We start from the raw sequence: 16,104 nt of genomic DNA, 5'->3' as shown, positions 1-16,104 counted from the left end.
CCTCGCCGACCGCCCGGCGGACGCGATTGCTTTCGTTCTCGAGCAGAACCCTGAATGCGACCCGCTGGGATCAGAGCATGCGGCGGCGCCAGGTTCGTGCGGCGCCAATCGCGCAGCGCGTGTCCCGGCAAGGGGCGGGGCAGGACAGGAAAGGCCGGGTGGACGCATGACCCGCACAGAGGGGCAGACGGCGTGTCCTAGGCGACAAGGCTTTAGCCGCGGCAAAAGAGAGGCAGACGAGCCGTGGTTGTGCATGCGTATGCAGGTTGTCTGAGGCGGGGTCCCGAATAGGCGTGCGGAAAAAAGGTGTGCTCTCTCAATGCCCGCATGAGTTGTTTTTTCTTTGTATTTAGTGGCTGCTGTTGTTTTCCTCCTCTTTCTTGTCGAAAGCAACTCCCTGTGTCCGAGTTGCGAGAAAGTAGAATAAGATGTTCGCTATCACGGTGCGCCTGCGGCTGCTCTCGTCCTCCCTGCGCCCTTTCTATTACCTTGCTGCGGCGTTGTGCAGCGTAAGAGCGACTTGTCAGTGACTTTTTCGCCGTCTCGGTGTCTGCCAGTCACTGATGCATGCTTTTGCCTGCCTTTGCTGGCTTCCTCTCTGTTTCTCATACTCGCGCCACACACCTTCCACTGTTCTCTTCGCCGTCGCCACTTCGCGTCATTCGGCCCGATGCCGTGTTGCTGGTTGCACCTATCAACACGCACGCGTGCACACGCCAAAACACAATTACAAGCGCACTCATTCGTCTCCTCCCTCCTTTTCCCCGACACACACATACACACACACACACACACACACGAAATAGTACCCACCATTGACACCACCGCAGCCGAAAGGGGAGAAACCACAGTTTTCTGTGTTCCACGCCTTTACCTCTCGTGACAGTCTCGTGTACAATTTTTCGACGCTGCTTCTGTTCTTGTGTTTTCCTAACGTTTTTTTTTTGGGCGTTTAGAGTCGTTTTACGCACACACGCACATCCGCACAGGAACACGAGAGAACAACTGTTGTTCGCGTTCTTCGCCTCTCGACTGGGCTGAGCGACTCCGTCTCACTCTCCCCCGTTTTCTCCACCAAAAAAAACTGTGCTAAGCATTGCCTGAAGGCAAGATGTCCGCCTTGCCCAACGGTTCCATTCCAGCCGACTTAGAGAAGTCGATGCTGGAGATCATGCACGATGTCGGTCTCAGTACGCTGAGCAAGAATACTCTGCGCCGGCGTCTGGAGGCCAAGTACAAGATGGACTTTACGCCTCTCACTGCGGAGGTGGACCGGTTAGTGGGCAAGCTGATGACCACCCCTGAGATTCAGCGGGAGCTGGCCAAGATTCAGAAGGAGAAAGAGGACGTCAGCGCCCGCCGCTTGAAGCGTGAGCGCAGCCCCAGCAGCACCAAGAAATCTAAGAAAGACAAGGAAAGTGCGCGCGGGAAGAAGGAGAAAAAACCGGACGACTACCCGAAAGGTGCCCTCTCTCCGTACATTATCTTCGTGAACGAGAATCGCGAGAAGCTAAAGGCGAAGCACCCTGATATGAAGAACACCGATCTCCTTTCAGAGATGGGCAACTTGTGGAAAAAAGCTTCCGAGGAGGAGAAGAGCCGCTATCAGAAGCTCGCAGATGAGGACAAGCTGCGTTACGATCGCGAGATGGCGGCTTACATCGCTCGCGGCGGCGCTGTCTTCAAGCGCGGCGGCAAGAAGGCAAAAAGGGAGAAAAAGGAGAAGGACCCTCAAGCACCGAAGCGTGCTCTGACCGCGTACTTCTTCTTTGCCAGCGACTACCGCGCCAAGCACGCCAACATCCCCGCGAAGCAGCAGATGAGCGAGGCCGGCGCAGCGTGGGGCAAGATGTCTGCAGAGGAGAAGAAGCCGTACGAGGAGCTGGCTGCCAAAGACAAGAAACGTTACGAGGCGGAATGCTCAGGTCGCGGCTCAAAGCCGTCTCAGCCGAAGGCTGCCGACTCTGCGTCGTCGTCTTCGGCAGACTCGAGCAGCAGCGACTCGGATGAGAGCGACTAGACGGGCATGGTGCACAACAGCGGGGATGCCGATCACCGCATCTCTCCTCCTTCCTTCCTCCAAGCTTCTCCGCGGCTTTTCATTTTTGTCTACAGTAGCCCCCAAGTGGGGCAGCCTTTCTTTCAGACATTATTGCAGATGCTAACACCAACCCATAGACAGCACATCCCGAGTGAGGTGGTGGTGTGAGGGATTACGTGGTTGAGAGGTACAGAGAGAACGTGGTAAGTAGGTGCGCAGTAAAGTAACCGGAGCGTCCCTCTTTTTGATTGTGATGCGGCTCTACGTGCACCCAGCCACACACGCACCCCCTCTGCGTTGTGTTGAGGTTCAACCGCGTTCTCCTTTTTCTTCGGTGTGAAGGAAAATGTGCGATGGGGAGCGTGAGCGCTGCGGCGCGGTGACCCCGGAGTGGAGCTGTCGTAGCACCGAACTCGCCCATCTCCGACCCACGCTTTTGCCGTCTGTCTGTTTTCTTCGCCGTGTGCCGTCGAGCACCACGCAGTCCACTCTATAAACGTGTCTTTTTTTTTGTATGCTCTTGGTGTTCGCTAGAATGCAGACGCGCCCCGTCAGCCACGGCATAGACTCCTCTCCCTACTCGCTCACCTTTCGAGAGTGCCTTGTTGTTTCTCTACCTCTTCCTTCACTTCTCTACCATTCCTCCCCTCTCCGCCGTGGTGGTGTTTGCCTGTACAGACACCTGTGACTCAAGCTGCACGGTGACAGAAGGCTCGACCTCAAAGCAGACGGCATAGATGAAATTGGCCGTCTCGAGGCTTCCTCGCCCCATTTTTTCTTTGTCTTTTCGTCTCGCGATGGACTTGGGCAAAGAGGGTGGTTGCTTGGTCATCCCTCTCGCACCGGCCGTGCCCAGGCGTGCTCGTTTCTCTTCTTTACCGTTACAACGGCGCTTGGTGTGCTGCGGCGTGCGCAGCCAGGGCTAGCGATGGCGGCGTGGAGGGCAGACCCCCCTCCAAAAAAAAAGAAAATAATAGAAGCGAAGAGTCACGGGTATCGTGAAGGCTATATTTAGCTCAGAAACGATTGCGTAACTTCTTCGCACTCGTCAGGTGGAGATACGGCAGGGCGACTCTAGCAAGGGCAGCGAGAGGGACATCGTTTTAATTTCGTTCTTTGTGTTCCTGTTCTCTTTACTTGCGTTAGCGAGGGGGGGGGCGGGGCTCCGCGGTCGACACGAGAAGCAGCACGCCTGTGCGACGAAGAGAACAGAAGGGTGGGGGCGGGCGAACGAAAAAAGGACAGGGAGGACGCCGATAGGGAAAGAAAAACTTTTAACACAGTATAGGGCACGACTCTCGACGCGCCGCACTTCCTCGGCTACAATAATAAAAAAGAAAAGCGATGGCAGTAGGTGAGGTGTTGGCAGGTGGGACTTTCCACACGTCACAAGTCAAATTGGTGAAGGTGGGAAGGTAACACGGCTCACCGTGGTCGCCTTCAGAAACGAAATGGTATCGCCACACGAAAAGGCCAAAAGACACTGCTGTGGGGAACGGGACTGGGGCTGTGCGCACTGCAGGTGGGGGCAGCCTCTTCCTTTTCTGCGCCTCGCATGACGTCTCGGCTTGCCTCTGCGCGCCTGTGCTCGCCAACGAGGCGCGAACAGGGAAGACGGGGATGGCGAGCGCTCCGCCTCTTTACGCTTACACGGGGAAGCGAAGAAAGCGGGGGTTTGCCACCACTGTCTATGTGCTCTCTCGTACTCCACCGCTCCTGTGCTGTGCTCTTTTCCCCTATTCTCTATTCCACAAGAGGGCTGCTGCGTCGACGTCGCGCGCGCGCACACATACCCACTTTTGTAGGCCCTTCACTGTAAAGCATAGAACACCCTCTGCAAGGGGTAGTTCCAGCAAGTGTCATCGAGAGCGAGGCAGCCGACTCCGTCGTCTTTGCCTCACTAACTTTCATTGCTAGACAAGGACGCGGGTTGAGGCGGCATCTTTGCCTGCAGAGAGGAGCGAGCGGGTGCCTGTGAGATTGAGCGATTCACTGAGGCAATACTGCTCTGTGCCCACGAACAGCGCGCCCGTTCTAGACGAACTTAGCGCCCCGCCTGTGCATCGCGCATTGCCGCGGTCTTCCAGCGCACGTGTGCGTGTGTGCGTGCCCGTCACCGACAAGTCAGTCCTGCACAGGAATCCATATACTTTGCCTTTGCTATTTAGAGTGCTTCTTCATCGCGGACCATGTCGTGTGAGCGCATCGACCCAAAGGACTTCCACAGTCCTGCCGCAAACCAGTACACGCTGAACTGCCTGGACGAGTTGGCACGCAGCCCAAAGTTCAAATCCTATGTGCGCCACGTAGAATACAAGGAGCGGTTTTACCTCACATGGTTCCTCGCCCCCTTCACCCTATTCGGCATTCTCTACTATCACCTCAAGATGTTCGGTGAAGAGGGCGTTTCCCTCTTCATGGGCTCGCCGACGAGTTCATTTGCCTCGCTTCCGGCACCGCCTGCAGGAATGGTGTGTGCTACGGTGATCTTACTGCTGTTCGCCGTTCCGTGTATCGTGATCGCGCCTTTTGCGGGCTTCTTTGAGGAGCCACGCCGTTGGCAGTCCCTCATCACACTCGCCTTTCTCACGCTCGTGAACATCACCGTCGTCTCCTTTGGTGGCAGCCCCTTGCATTATCCGCCGTTTGTGACGACAATGCCTCCTGTGACGGAGCTGATTGTCTCATGGAACCCCGTAGATGTCGCTGCTATCCTTGTCCGTGACATCTTTGTCCGCCGCGCCTTGTGCTTGCAGGGCTTTCTTCTGGCCGGCTACACCGTTGCTTTTTGGCGGAGCCGCTTCTGGGATCGGGTCTGGCATCCTCCGCTGCCATTGGTGACCGTTCCGATCGCCGTCGGTCTTTCAGGGATTGGGTGGTGGGTGGTAGTGCAGAAGGGTGTGCCGTTGTTTTTCACAGCGGATGGCTGCCCCACTCTTGTGGCGGAGGCGCTGTATTGGTCTGCCGTGAAGTCCGATCCTGCCGGCGCCGCAAGCTTGTGCTTTACAGTGGGCAAGGAAATCTACCGGCAAGTCGTAAGGGACGCGGCCTCTCTGTGGCAGCAGCGCCAACTCCCCATGGTGTTGCAGAACCCTTCTGCGTGCATGTCACTCTATCTTGCCACGGCGTCGATGGCGCTCGTCCACGTCTTCGTCCTCCTCGTAAAGCCTGTGGCGGACTTTGTGTTCGGGGTTTTCTTCTTTGTCCTTCCGACGGACCCGACATTGTGGGGCCTCACGCTGATCGGAACAATCGGTGGTGCCGTCACCTTGTGGCGCATGAATGATGGGTTGGTATACACCCCTCACATCGCCGGTCTTTGCGCAGTCGCCTTTTCGCTTTTGCTGAACGGCTTTTTTGCCTAAAGCCGGGTGGGGGGTGCGCGAGAGCCGCTCCTGCTGCTACGCATGAAGTGAGAGAGACAGGCAGAATATGAAGGAACCCGGGGTGGTGGCGGCCACAGGAAGAGGGAGAGGGAGGGGCCAACAGGACTGTTTGCTTTGCGTTTGTGCATGGTTGTCTGACGCGCTACAGTGCGCGTGCGGCCACTCCGTCGTCCCCGCCTTTCCGCTCTCGTGACCGCTCCTCCTTCCATAGCACATGCCCTCCACTCGCCTCCTCCCTCTTTTCCTCCTGTGCCATGTGCAACAAGAGGATCTGGAGAGAGGCGGCAGACCAGATGAAGGCAGACATCAAATACGTGTCCATGCATATGTGCGTGCTGGCGTACGCATACGTCTCCACGCTTCACATTGAGAGACACTCCACGGCAGTAACAACATCAAGGTGAGACGATTGACAAGGAGCAAGTGAATCGGGTCTTTCTTTCTCCAGACTCCGGCCTGTCAGTCACTAACGCAAACTGAAGAGGAGAAAGAGACAACCAACGAATACAGAACATGCGCGGACGTGTGTGTGTGTGGGGGGGGGGCGTTGCATGCAAATGGGCGGCAGCGGGTAGAAGAATGGAGTAGGAGAGGGGGTGAGGGACACCGTCATCTCAGTGGCCGGCAAATCGCGCTCCACCTTTTCTTTCCCACGGTCTCGGTGTGTGTGTGTGTGTGCGTGCTTGTATGTGTGAGCGTCACCGTACGGCATCATCATTGCATACACCATTGTCTAAGATCACTTGCTGCGTACTGAACTGAGCGAGTGTCACGCCGATTCCGCATCTTCCCGGGCTTCCACGTATTACACCCTCGGCAATTTTCCGTATATATATATATTAGAGGCGCACGTGCTTCTTCAACGCACATGAATCGGCTCTCTTCCTTGCTTTGTCTTTTGCTACCATTTTCTTCTCTCCGTGCGGCTTCCGACGGCGCAGCGGCGATGGACATCCACCCACCCGCACCAACTCGCGCGCACTTTTTAGCCACGTAGGCTCACGCTTACAAGCAGAAATCTTTCTCTGGAAGTCAGCGAGGAAGCGGCAACGCTAAATAGGAGAGGCAAAAGTCGTCACAACTGCGACCACGGAGGGCCTAGGAGCGAAGGGAAGCCTTCCACTAGCACAAAAGCTTGCAGGCAGTCAGGCAGGCAATTGTGCGCGTTCTCACTACCCCCTCCTTCGTTCGGCCTCCACCTTCTTGGCGAATTCGTAAAACTCCACCTTTCATCCACCATCGTGCTCAATGGACAGATTCGGTGCAGGCGCCGCCCTCGTGAGTGTCGGCAGTTCCACCGGTGCCACGTGCCCGGCTGAGGCAAAGTCTCTGAAAGCTGCAGCTGATGGTGACACCACTGGTAGCTCACCCGACTCACGGCCGGCAGCTGGGGAACCGCACCCGGGCGGAGAAGACGAAGCAAGCCTTGCCGACACCTGCGGCTCTGTGGGCAAGGAGGCGGACGACAACGCGGTGACGGGCGACAACGGGGGCGATACCGAGGCTGATGCCGCCGGGGCAGAGGAAGAGGAACTGTCCCCGGAAGAGGACGGGGGACAAGGCGACGAGGACGCCGAGGACGTGGTGGAAGACGTGGGGTATGCGGAGGAAGAGCACGCGGACGAGGAAGAGTACGAGTATGAGCCTGAGGACGCCGTCGCGGACCCGTCTGCCACCGCCTCCTCCTCATCCAAGCCCCTCATGATCACCATAGGCACTCGGCAGTACAAGACCTCTGCTTTTGTGAAGAATCGGGGCCTTTCTTACGTGCCGGGAAAGCTCAAGTCCAACCCGAAGGCCACCTTTCAGCCCTGCACCACCAACGCTCCACACAGCATCCTCGACTGCCAGAAGCTCCACCTTAGCAACCGTGGCGTCCTCGTACGCGATCGGTTCATTCGACTAAACATGCTTGTCGACAACCCTGGCAAACAGGCACTCCTGCGCCACCCGGGGAGGTCGCTGAAAATGCGCATCTGCCGCCGCGATGTGGAGCCGCAGAAGGGCGAGACCCACAACCCAGCTACCTGCTCCGACCTGCATCTTCTGCCCGACATTGTGTTTGTCGGCATTCCCGGACTGAGGACGGCCTACTTCGAGGCTGAGCTGCGCCATAACCTTGCCTTCGGAAAGCTGAAGGAGGAGGCGTGGGAGACGCAGTGCGGGACGTGGTGCCGTGGAACGCGTTCGCACGTGGTCACTACGTGCCGGTTCCTGCACTACAACCGAGGCGACAACTACACCGAGAAGCCGATTCCGCCACACCGGCCGTTGGCTGCCATTCCCGATCTCACGCCGAGCCGCCCTGCACAGGCGACGGACTCGAACAAACGCGCTCGCGGCCGTGGACGCGGCGACCGTGGTGGCCGGGGCCGCGAAAACTGCCGTGGTCGCGGACGTGGTAGTCGTGGGGCGGCAGCGATTCCGCTTCCAGCAGCCTTCGAGCGCGGTTACGTGGCCCCATCTCAGGATAGCGCCCCACAAGCGAGCTCGATCACAACCAGGGCGAGTGGCGCTGAAAATCACGTGAAGTCTCCCCACGATGCGTTAGCTGAGGCAGACTGGATGACCGACAACGGGGACGAGGGCAGCCCGATCGACTACCGGATGCTCAGCGTGCTGCTCGTGCTGCTAGGGGTTTTCGTTTTCTTACTCTCCGTGGCGCTGCACCGGAAGAGTAATCCCGCATCGACAGCACCGTGATACATGAATGATTTTGTGGGATTGGCCAGCGTCTTCCTAAGGTGCGCGTGGGTGCACGTGCTTGTGCGTGTGAGAGCGTGTGTGGTGTGCAGCTGATGGCACACATCTGGACGTTTAAGATTCTTTTTGTGTGTCTAATCGTAATGTTCAAGGGAGATTTGATGCTAGCGCAGGTGCCACGGTGCTTGTGTGCGCTGACATGTGAACACGCACGCTCGCGCCCTCGTGCGCGCACAGGCGGTTCGGTACTTCTGTTCTCGTGTTTCCGCGTAAGTTCAGGACTTTGCTGGCTGCACGTTCTTCTTTCTCTGCGCGGTGCGAAGCGCGCCCTGCTGCTGACGAGGGGCGTTGCGGTGCGACGCAGAGTGCAGAATCGTTTGGCTTCTTGGCGACCTTGATTGTCTTTCTGCTGTCTGCGTGCCTGTCCGCGTAGGCGATCCCTCTTGAAGCGCTTAAGTGCAAGTAGGAGAGGAGGAGGAGCGTTGCTTGCAGCGTGGCTGCCAAGGACATTGTTGCTCATAGCGCGGACAACTGCAGTGCTCGCGTGCGTGAGAAAAGAAAAAAACAGTGCCCACATCGCTGCACGCCCACTCTCGCCCAACTACCCCTTCCAACAAGTGAAGCTTGCACAGCGAGTGGAAACCGCGACTCGCCAAGATCAAACGTCCCTTGCAACGTGCCCGCCGACGTGTTCGCAGTCATTACTCCCTCCTGGGAAGTGTGCCTTGCAAATCGGACATAAAAGGACGGTAGAGAGGCGCAGACTCTGCAAATCCTCACCGTCGTGCTCGCCTCGGCTTCTCCTGTTATCCGGCTTTCCGAGCTGTGGGCGTCTCATGGGATGGCGGAGGTCAACAGATAGACCCGCCTGCCTCTTTGGTATCTCTCTTGCCGCCTCGCGCACTCTTCCCGTCTCCCTCACCTTTCTTCTTGTGCGAATGCTGAACACACCCTGAATGGGTGGAGCGTCCATCACGACACTCACCTCTTGTATCCATCACTGCCTTTCGACCTGGCCTCATCTTTTTGCATTGCCGCTGCGGCTGCGGTGCCAACTGCTTTGCCACTTCCCTTTTCTCACAACCCACTCGCACACAGGGTTAGCCCTCCCCCTCCTTCTTTTCTGTATTTCTCCCCCCAAAGCCACTCCCTATTAGCAGTCATCTGTATTCCTTTAGTGTGTCTTTTGCGTTTAGCGGTGCTTTCGACCCCTCTCCCCTCCCCTCCCCTCTCCTCCCTGCTGTACCCATTTTCATTCTCTCGGTATTCTTGATTGTGTGCTGTGACGCGTACCATGGCCCTCCGCGCCAAGTCTGCGCTGTGCCTGGTGGCCGTGTTTGCCGTGTTGCTGGCCACCACGGTGAGCGGCCTCTACGCCAAGCCGAGTGACTTTCCGCTTCTCGGCAAGAGTTTTGTGGCGGAGATCAACTCAAAGGCGAGGGGTCAGTGGACCGCCTCGGCCGATAATGGCTACCTGGTCAGCGGCAAGAGCCTCGAGGAGGTGCGCAAGCTGATGGGTGTGACCGACATGAGCACCGAGGCTGTTCCTCCCCGCAACTTCTCTGTGGATGAAATGCAGCAAGACCTGCCAGAGTTCTTCGACGCCGCCGAGCACTGGCCCATGTGCGTGACAATCAGCGAGATCCGTGACCAATCGAACTGCGGCTCGTGCTGGGCCATCGCCGCGGTGGAGGCTATTTCGGACCGCTACTGCACCCTCGGTGGCGTTCCGGATCGCCGCATATCGACCAGCAACCTTCTCTCCTGCTGCTTCATATGCGGCTTTGGCTGCTACGGCGGCATTCCGACGATGGCGTGGCTGTGGTGGGTGTGGGTGGGCATAACGACGGAGGTCTGCCAGCCCTACCCCTTTGGCCCATGCAGCCATCACGGGAACAGCGACAAGTACCCGCCCTGCCCGAACACCATCTACGATACCCCTAAATGCAATACCACCTGCGAGAAAAGCGAGATGGATCTGGTCAAGTACAAGGGCGGCACATCTTACTCCGTCAAAGGCGAGAAGGAGCTCATGATCGAGCTCATGACCAACGGCCCCTTGGAGGTGACCATGCAGGTGTACTCCGACTTCGTCGGCTACAAGAGTGGAGTGTACAAGCACGTCTCTGGTGACCTTCTCGGTGGACACGCCGTAAAACTGGTCGGCTGGGGAACCCAAGGCGGTGTCCCGTACTGGAAGATCGCCAACAGCTGGAACACCGACTGGGGTGACAAAGGCTACTTCCTGATCCAGCGCGGCAGCAATGAGTGCGGTATTGAGAGCGGCGGCGTTGCTGGCACACCCGCGCAGGAGTAGCCATCAGAGCGATCTAGTTCCCTTCCGCCGGGCCCTATGCTCACCGAAACCGTCACGGCATTTCCGCCTATCCCCGCTTCTGTCTCGGCATGTACGTGTGGCTTCTGATGTTTTCTAAACGTGCTTGTTGTCTTCCTTCTTTTTTTATTTCCCTGGATGCTTCACGAAACTCTCTCCGCCTCTCTCTTCTTTTTCGTTTTTTTTTTTGTTTTGACGTCTTTCTATATCAGCATCAGCGGCTCTCTCCTCTCTCTCTAGGCAAACGCGAACCCCCTTTTCTTCGTTTGTGTCCTCGTTTTTGCGTGCGCGTGTGGTGCTTGTGTGTGTGTGTCGTCTTCGCCACCCCCTTTCCCCCGGAGGTGGGCACACACACACACACACACCACCCCAAAGCAAAGTAAAACGGGAAAGGAGGCTGAGAAAAACAGCAAAGAATCAAGCTTCACAGACAAAACCATGAGATGGATGCACGCCCACTTTTAGACGTGTGGTGGGTAACGTGTGCGTGCGTGTGCGCGCGCGTCTGCGTTTTCATGGAGATGGACCACAGGGTGCACGAAGAAGAGTCACAAAAAAAGGAAGAGGGGCATTGGTGGGTCTGCCAGCTCATGGCCTTCCTCCTTCCGCCTCCTGCCGTTCCGTCCATCAAACCCATCACTACCGCTACACGCTCAGCTTTGCGCGTGCATCTGCAAGCGCGCTCGCGCGCGCACACGTTACCCATCACAAACCCAGATATATATATATATATACATATATATATATATATATATTCCTCTTTTGGTGTCCTGCATCGCTTTTTTTGTTGTGCTTTATGCTTTTGTTTTCTTTCCCATCACTTTTCGCCTACACCTTTTCTCAGCCCTCTCGTTCATCATCTCTTGCTCGCTTTTCTTATAGCCGAGCGAGAGGTGATCCCACGAGTGACTTATGGTGAGGCCCACACACCTACTCATTCAACTGCACACGCACACGGAGAGGTGAGGCTAGGTGTATGTCTGTGTGTTCGTCCTCGTGAAACGTCGAGTAGCAGTCGCGATAGAGCTGAAAATAAAAGAGAGGGAGAGGGTGTGGCGAAGTCTGTGGCGGGGCGGCGTGGCACTGAGAGCGTGACGAAGTCAGCCAATACACACGTATACGCATAACAGAAGGAAAAGTCGTTGAGCAACGACGTGCTAGTGTCTTCTGTTCTGCATGTCTTTTTTTTCTTTGTTTTTAGCGCTGTGCTGTGTGTGTCGAGCGTCCCTTTTCTCTTCTGGGTGCAACGCTTTCAGATATCCATAACGCAAGCACTCCTGCCCTTGCTCCTGCTTGCGCAGGCCTATACAATCACGCAGACTTGCTTGCCTCTCACCCTTCTCTCTCTTTCTCGCCCCCCTTTGCCACGGCGCCCACTTTGCACGGCAGCCACAACTTATTTATCTTCCTTTCACGGTGGTCGGTTCCACTTTTCGTTTTCATGTCCGTATCAGAGTGCTTCTGACAGCAGCGCACATCATGGCAAAAGGCGTCGCAGTGGTGGAAGGGGGGAGGGATGGGGAGGGGTCGGCCCCCCTTCCCACGTTACCCCTATTTTTCATCGGGCTTGAAATATCTGCGGGCAATGAAGAGAAGTAGGAGGTCGCTCTCATACGCTGCTGAGCTTCGCACAGACTGGCAAGTGGCCGCCGTCGAGAAAACGCGTCATGCTCGACTCCTGAGGGCCCGGGATCAAGGCCGCGACGTGCTGCGCTCTCATGATCCGAAAACTCACCCCCTCCTTGCCTGCGTGACCTCTTGGGTTTATCCTCTCGTCTGCTCGCACAGCATGGCAGCTGCAATGCACACACACGCCCCTCTCGCTCCCTGCACTCTCTCCTCCCCTCTCTTTCTGCAGACGATGCGCCAGCTCAACGGAACGAGTGCTTTATGCTCATCGCTTCACCAGCCACCACCCCGACAGAGACCGCCACCGTCAAGCATGTTGGGTGCACCGAATCCGGCAGCAGGCGAATTCAGACGCCGTCTTGCACGGCTTCAGGGAGTGAAGGGCGGACTAGGCAGCAGAGACACTAACGGGCCGAAGATCTTGGCAGCCCTCTCCGCGTCGAGGGGCAGCACCAGTCGCAAGAACACTCAAAAAACTCGGAAGACAGGGCTGCCCGTCGGGTAGCCGGTGGAGGGACAAGACAATGAGGTGCTCACAGGGGTGGTGGCTTGCCACGCGGGAAGACGACACGCCACGGGGCTGTATTTTCTTCTGCTAGAGTGCATGCCAACGCAGCTGTGTTGCGCGTGCACACGGACTGGCAGCTTGTCGGCTTGGTTGCCCTGATCATGTGCATACGATGCGCACGACGAGATTGCATCCAGCCGACACACCGCCTTCAGGGCCTTCTGGGTGTAGACGTGGCAAGAGCGATCCTTCGCTATCAGATTCAGGGGAGTCCCTCACTGCCACGCAGCTCTTCCAGACTGCGATCCTCGGGCTAGAACGCACGGAGACGCTGGCTATGGAGGGAGGTGAGTTCGAGGCCCCAGTGCCACAGAAGAAGTGTGCCGAACGAGACGTGGATAAGTGGAATGCGTGTGAGTGCGGTGGACAGCGCGAGCGAGTCGCTAGGCGACGCGTGACCAGAAGGAGGGAGTGCACGTGTTTATTCTCTCTCGTCCAGCTTCAGCACGCGTGGCCACGGAGGAGGCGTGCAAAGGCGAAACGGAGACTCTTCTCTCTGATTCCCTCCCGATTCAGGCGACTGAAAATGAAAGAGAAACGGCACGCTAAACAAACGCGTGTGCTTGCACGCGCAAGCACACGCACATGTACGCTGAGCTTTAACCGAGAGGGGAAACTAAAACCCCGCGCATGCGAGCATTGCACTCTCATGGCTTAGCCACGAGGTGCAGCAGAGAGGCGGCAGCTGCCTGGTGACTATGCCTTGCTTCTCTTCTTCATATCTGTTCGCGCTCTTGGTGCGGAGGGCAACGCTGACGGAAGTGAAGTTTCTGGCGACGGTAAGTACTTCGGCCACCGAGATACTTCCCTGCGGTTGCGGGGCTCATTGATGACGTTAGCATCTGTCCGCTCACTTTGCCTTCTCCCCCCTTCCTCTCTGCCGACTGCTATCACCCTCGTGCCGTTTTTGTGAATCCCAACAGCATCAACGTATTCTCCTTGCCTGCGGCCACGTCCACAGTGGACGTGATTAACAAGAGAACGAGCAGAACAGGGTAACGCAACGACGTCAGCCAGCTGCAGTGGTCTTGCGGGGCCTCTTCGCTCATGATTTTTTTTTCTTCGGCGTATCTTCGTCTTCTCCAGCTCTGCTTCCACTCGCTCTAAGGACTCCATAAGACATCCACAGATACAGCCCCCTCCCTCCTCCGGACATCTGCAAAGACTGCTTGACGCTGCTTCAGCAACGTAACTCCTTTCTCTTCTCTTCGATCGAAAGAACGAGGTGCCGATACCGCAAGACACCCAAGCCGAATTCGTGCAAGACCGCTGGCGGGACAAACGCCTCGTGGAGGACTTCATTCGAGGCGGACACACGCACGCACGAACACAAGAACCCCCCTCCCCCAAGGTAAAGGGCACCGCCTCCAACCAGCTAGCGTAAGCGAGCGCCTCAGCTCAGTGGACACTGCAGACGTGCTCGCCTCCAGAGACACACGTGCGTGCTGTGGCGTGCCCGCACAGACACACAGAACAGCCTTTTGCGCGGCGGCAGCAGAGGGAAGGTAAGGACCTTGACACGGCGTATCATCCGCGAAGCGGAAACCTGTCTTTGGTTTTGTGCTTCCAATCATGTTCAGCGCTTCTTCCTCTCCGGCATTACCAGTTACGCTGGGACACGGCTACGCTGCAGCGATGCGGCAGACCTCCACAACCAGTGCTGTGGGCCACTCGCTCAGCCGCATTGTTGCTGTCGGCGCGACTGCGGTGGCCCTTGGCGTGTCTGCAGTCCTGGGCGGCTCTCTTCTTTATGTGTCTTTGCACCGAGCGGAGAGTGCAGCATCTGAGGCGGGCACCGGCCCGTCGTGGTGGTCGCGTGTTGCGCGACGTCTGCGGATCTGCAGCTGTGACAATGAGGAGGAAGACGACGCCTTCGCCACCGGCAGAGGCGCAGAAAACTTGTTCGACGAAGAGAAGGTCAAGGCACGACAGAAGCTCCCGCGCGGCAAGGCCAAAGGCGCGGCACACAGCCACGCATCCACTGCCACCATCACCGCCGGTGCTGGTGCCGCCGCTGCCACAGTTTCAGCCGCTTTACGGAAACTTGCGGGCTCAGCGCCACCAGTCTCGGACGCAAAGGAGGCACTCACCATGCTGGCCAACACCGAGGAGATTCGGGAACGAGAGCAATACATTAAATTGGTGCGTGCACTTCTGCAGCGTGAGGCGGGCATCGCGTACGATGACGACGATGACAGCTCCACCAGCTCAGACTCCACAGATGTATCGTTGAATTATCACCTGGCCACCGCGATGGAAGGGAACGCGCGGGATGAACTGCTGATGGCCTTTTCCGCCTACGGCGACTTCAGCGACAGCGCCGTCTACGGCAGCTCGATCCCGGATGCCGGAGACGAAAATGCAGCGGACTTGCAGCTGAGCATCATGATCAAGACCCTCGAGTATCTGGACATGTCGAATGAGCGCGAGAAGCTGCGAAGTCGCCGCATTGCCATGTACCGCGAGGCCGGCCACGCCACACCGGTCTCCTCCATTGATGCGGCCGGGAGTGATAGGGATGGCGGTGAGCTCGACGAAGGCGGAGATGTAGTGGTGGACCCTATGCACTTTCAACTCGCCGCTCACTACGCTGCTACCCATTATGGACTCACCAGACCCATGGACGAGCGGGACGACGATGAGGGGGATGGGGGAGACTACCCGAGCGCCATGGAGCGGCAGGCACAGCGCTTCCAGTCGATGCTGCTGCGCCCATCGAAGATGAATATGCCGGCGGAAGACCGAATGAACACCGATGACTCGGTCCTGGATCGCATTCTCGGTGAGGGTCCCGCGGTGCGGGCGAATCCTGCTATGCCTGGCACTGCGCGCAACGGGCACGCCGCCCTGCTGGCTGATCGCGCCGACATGATGGAGGATGGGTGGGAGGCCGAGGACGACGACGAGGAGGCGGAGCTCATGGCGTACCTGCAGCAGGCGGACAACGCCCAGCACTTCTACTCACGTGAGGAAATGCGACGCGCCAGGCGCGACCCGGCGAGCGACATCCGCATTGTCGGGATGGAGGACAATGCTTTCGACGAGGACGACGCGGAGAGTGAGTGGGAGGACGAGGCGGACGACGAGGACGTGGCCGGCACGGAGGAGGAGGACGATGCCGAGGCGGATGAAGAGGACGACCTCGCCGCTGCCGTGCCGTGGAGCCGCCGCGACAAGCGGGACTTTGAGAGGGAGCTGTTCTCGCGAATCCGCCACTTGGCAAAGAGCTTCGCCCTCACGGACGCCATGGCAGAGCGGGAGGTGTCAGAGGAGGATGCCCGGAAGCGTGTGGCACGGGAGCAGCGACGTCAGCAGGGCATTCACTCTAGTGCGAAGGCCGCAGTCGACCCTAACCCTGCCGCCGCGGCGGACGACCTCGCGGAAGGCACTGAGGAGTGGGAAGACGAGGCAGACTGGGAGGACGCATAACGGCACGAGCTCT

At 57.8% G+C, this 16,104-nt stretch overlaps 5 protein-coding genes across 5 annotated transcripts; all 5 read left to right on the top strand.

Moving 5' to 3' along the window:
- Positions 1 to 1,111: 1,111 nt before the first annotated feature.
- On the top strand, positions 1,112 to 2,020 carry LDBPK_290890 (high mobility group protein homolog tdp-1, putative; the record flags this gene model as incomplete). Its single annotated transcript, XM_003862458.1, has 1 exon — positions 1,112 to 2,020. The coding sequence occupies one exon, from the start codon at positions 1,112 to 1,114 to the stop codon at positions 2,018 to 2,020; it is 909 nt and encodes a 302-aa protein (XP_003862506.1).
- A 2,210-nt stretch (positions 2,021 to 4,230) lies between these two features.
- LDBPK_290880 (hypothetical protein, conserved) lies at positions 4,231 to 5,406 on the top strand (the record flags this gene model as incomplete). The annotated part of the gene is made up of 1 exon (XM_003862457.1): positions 4,231 to 5,406. One exon carries the CDS (start codon positions 4,231 to 4,233, stop codon positions 5,404 to 5,406), a length of 1,176 nt encoding a protein of 391 aa, XP_003862505.1.
- A 1,269-nt stretch (positions 5,407 to 6,675) lies between these two features.
- On the top strand, positions 6,676 to 8,130 carry LDBPK_290870 (hypothetical protein, conserved; the record flags this gene model as incomplete). The annotated part of the gene is made up of 1 exon (XM_003862456.1): positions 6,676 to 8,130. The coding sequence occupies one exon, from the start codon at positions 6,676 to 6,678 to the stop codon at positions 8,128 to 8,130; it is 1,455 nt and encodes a 484-aa protein (XP_003862504.1).
- A 1,294-nt stretch (positions 8,131 to 9,424) lies between these two features.
- On the top strand, positions 9,425 to 10,447 carry LDBPK_290860 (cysteine peptidase C (CPC); the record flags this gene model as incomplete). The annotated part of the gene is made up of 1 exon (XM_003862455.1): positions 9,425 to 10,447. The coding sequence occupies one exon, from the start codon at positions 9,425 to 9,427 to the stop codon at positions 10,445 to 10,447; it is 1,023 nt and encodes a 340-aa protein (XP_003862503.1).
- Positions 10,448 to 14,234: 3,787 nt separating this feature from the next.
- Positions 14,235 to 16,091, top strand: LDBPK_290850 (hypothetical protein, conserved; the record flags this gene model as incomplete). Its single annotated transcript, XM_003862454.1, has 1 exon — positions 14,235 to 16,091. The coding sequence occupies one exon, from the start codon at positions 14,235 to 14,237 to the stop codon at positions 16,089 to 16,091; it is 1,857 nt and encodes a 618-aa protein (XP_003862502.1).
- Between the last annotated feature and the right edge of the window lie 13 nt (positions 16,092 to 16,104).

Source organism: Leishmania donovani, chromosome 29 (genome assembly GCF_000227135.1).
Source record: "Leishmania donovani BPK282A1 complete genome, chromosome 29".
Taxonomy (NCBI): Eukaryota; Euglenozoa; class Kinetoplastea; order Trypanosomatida; family Trypanosomatidae; genus Leishmania; species Leishmania donovani.
Note: the sequence above shows the minus strand (reverse complement) of the source record. Positions and strands in the feature narration are given on the sequence as shown.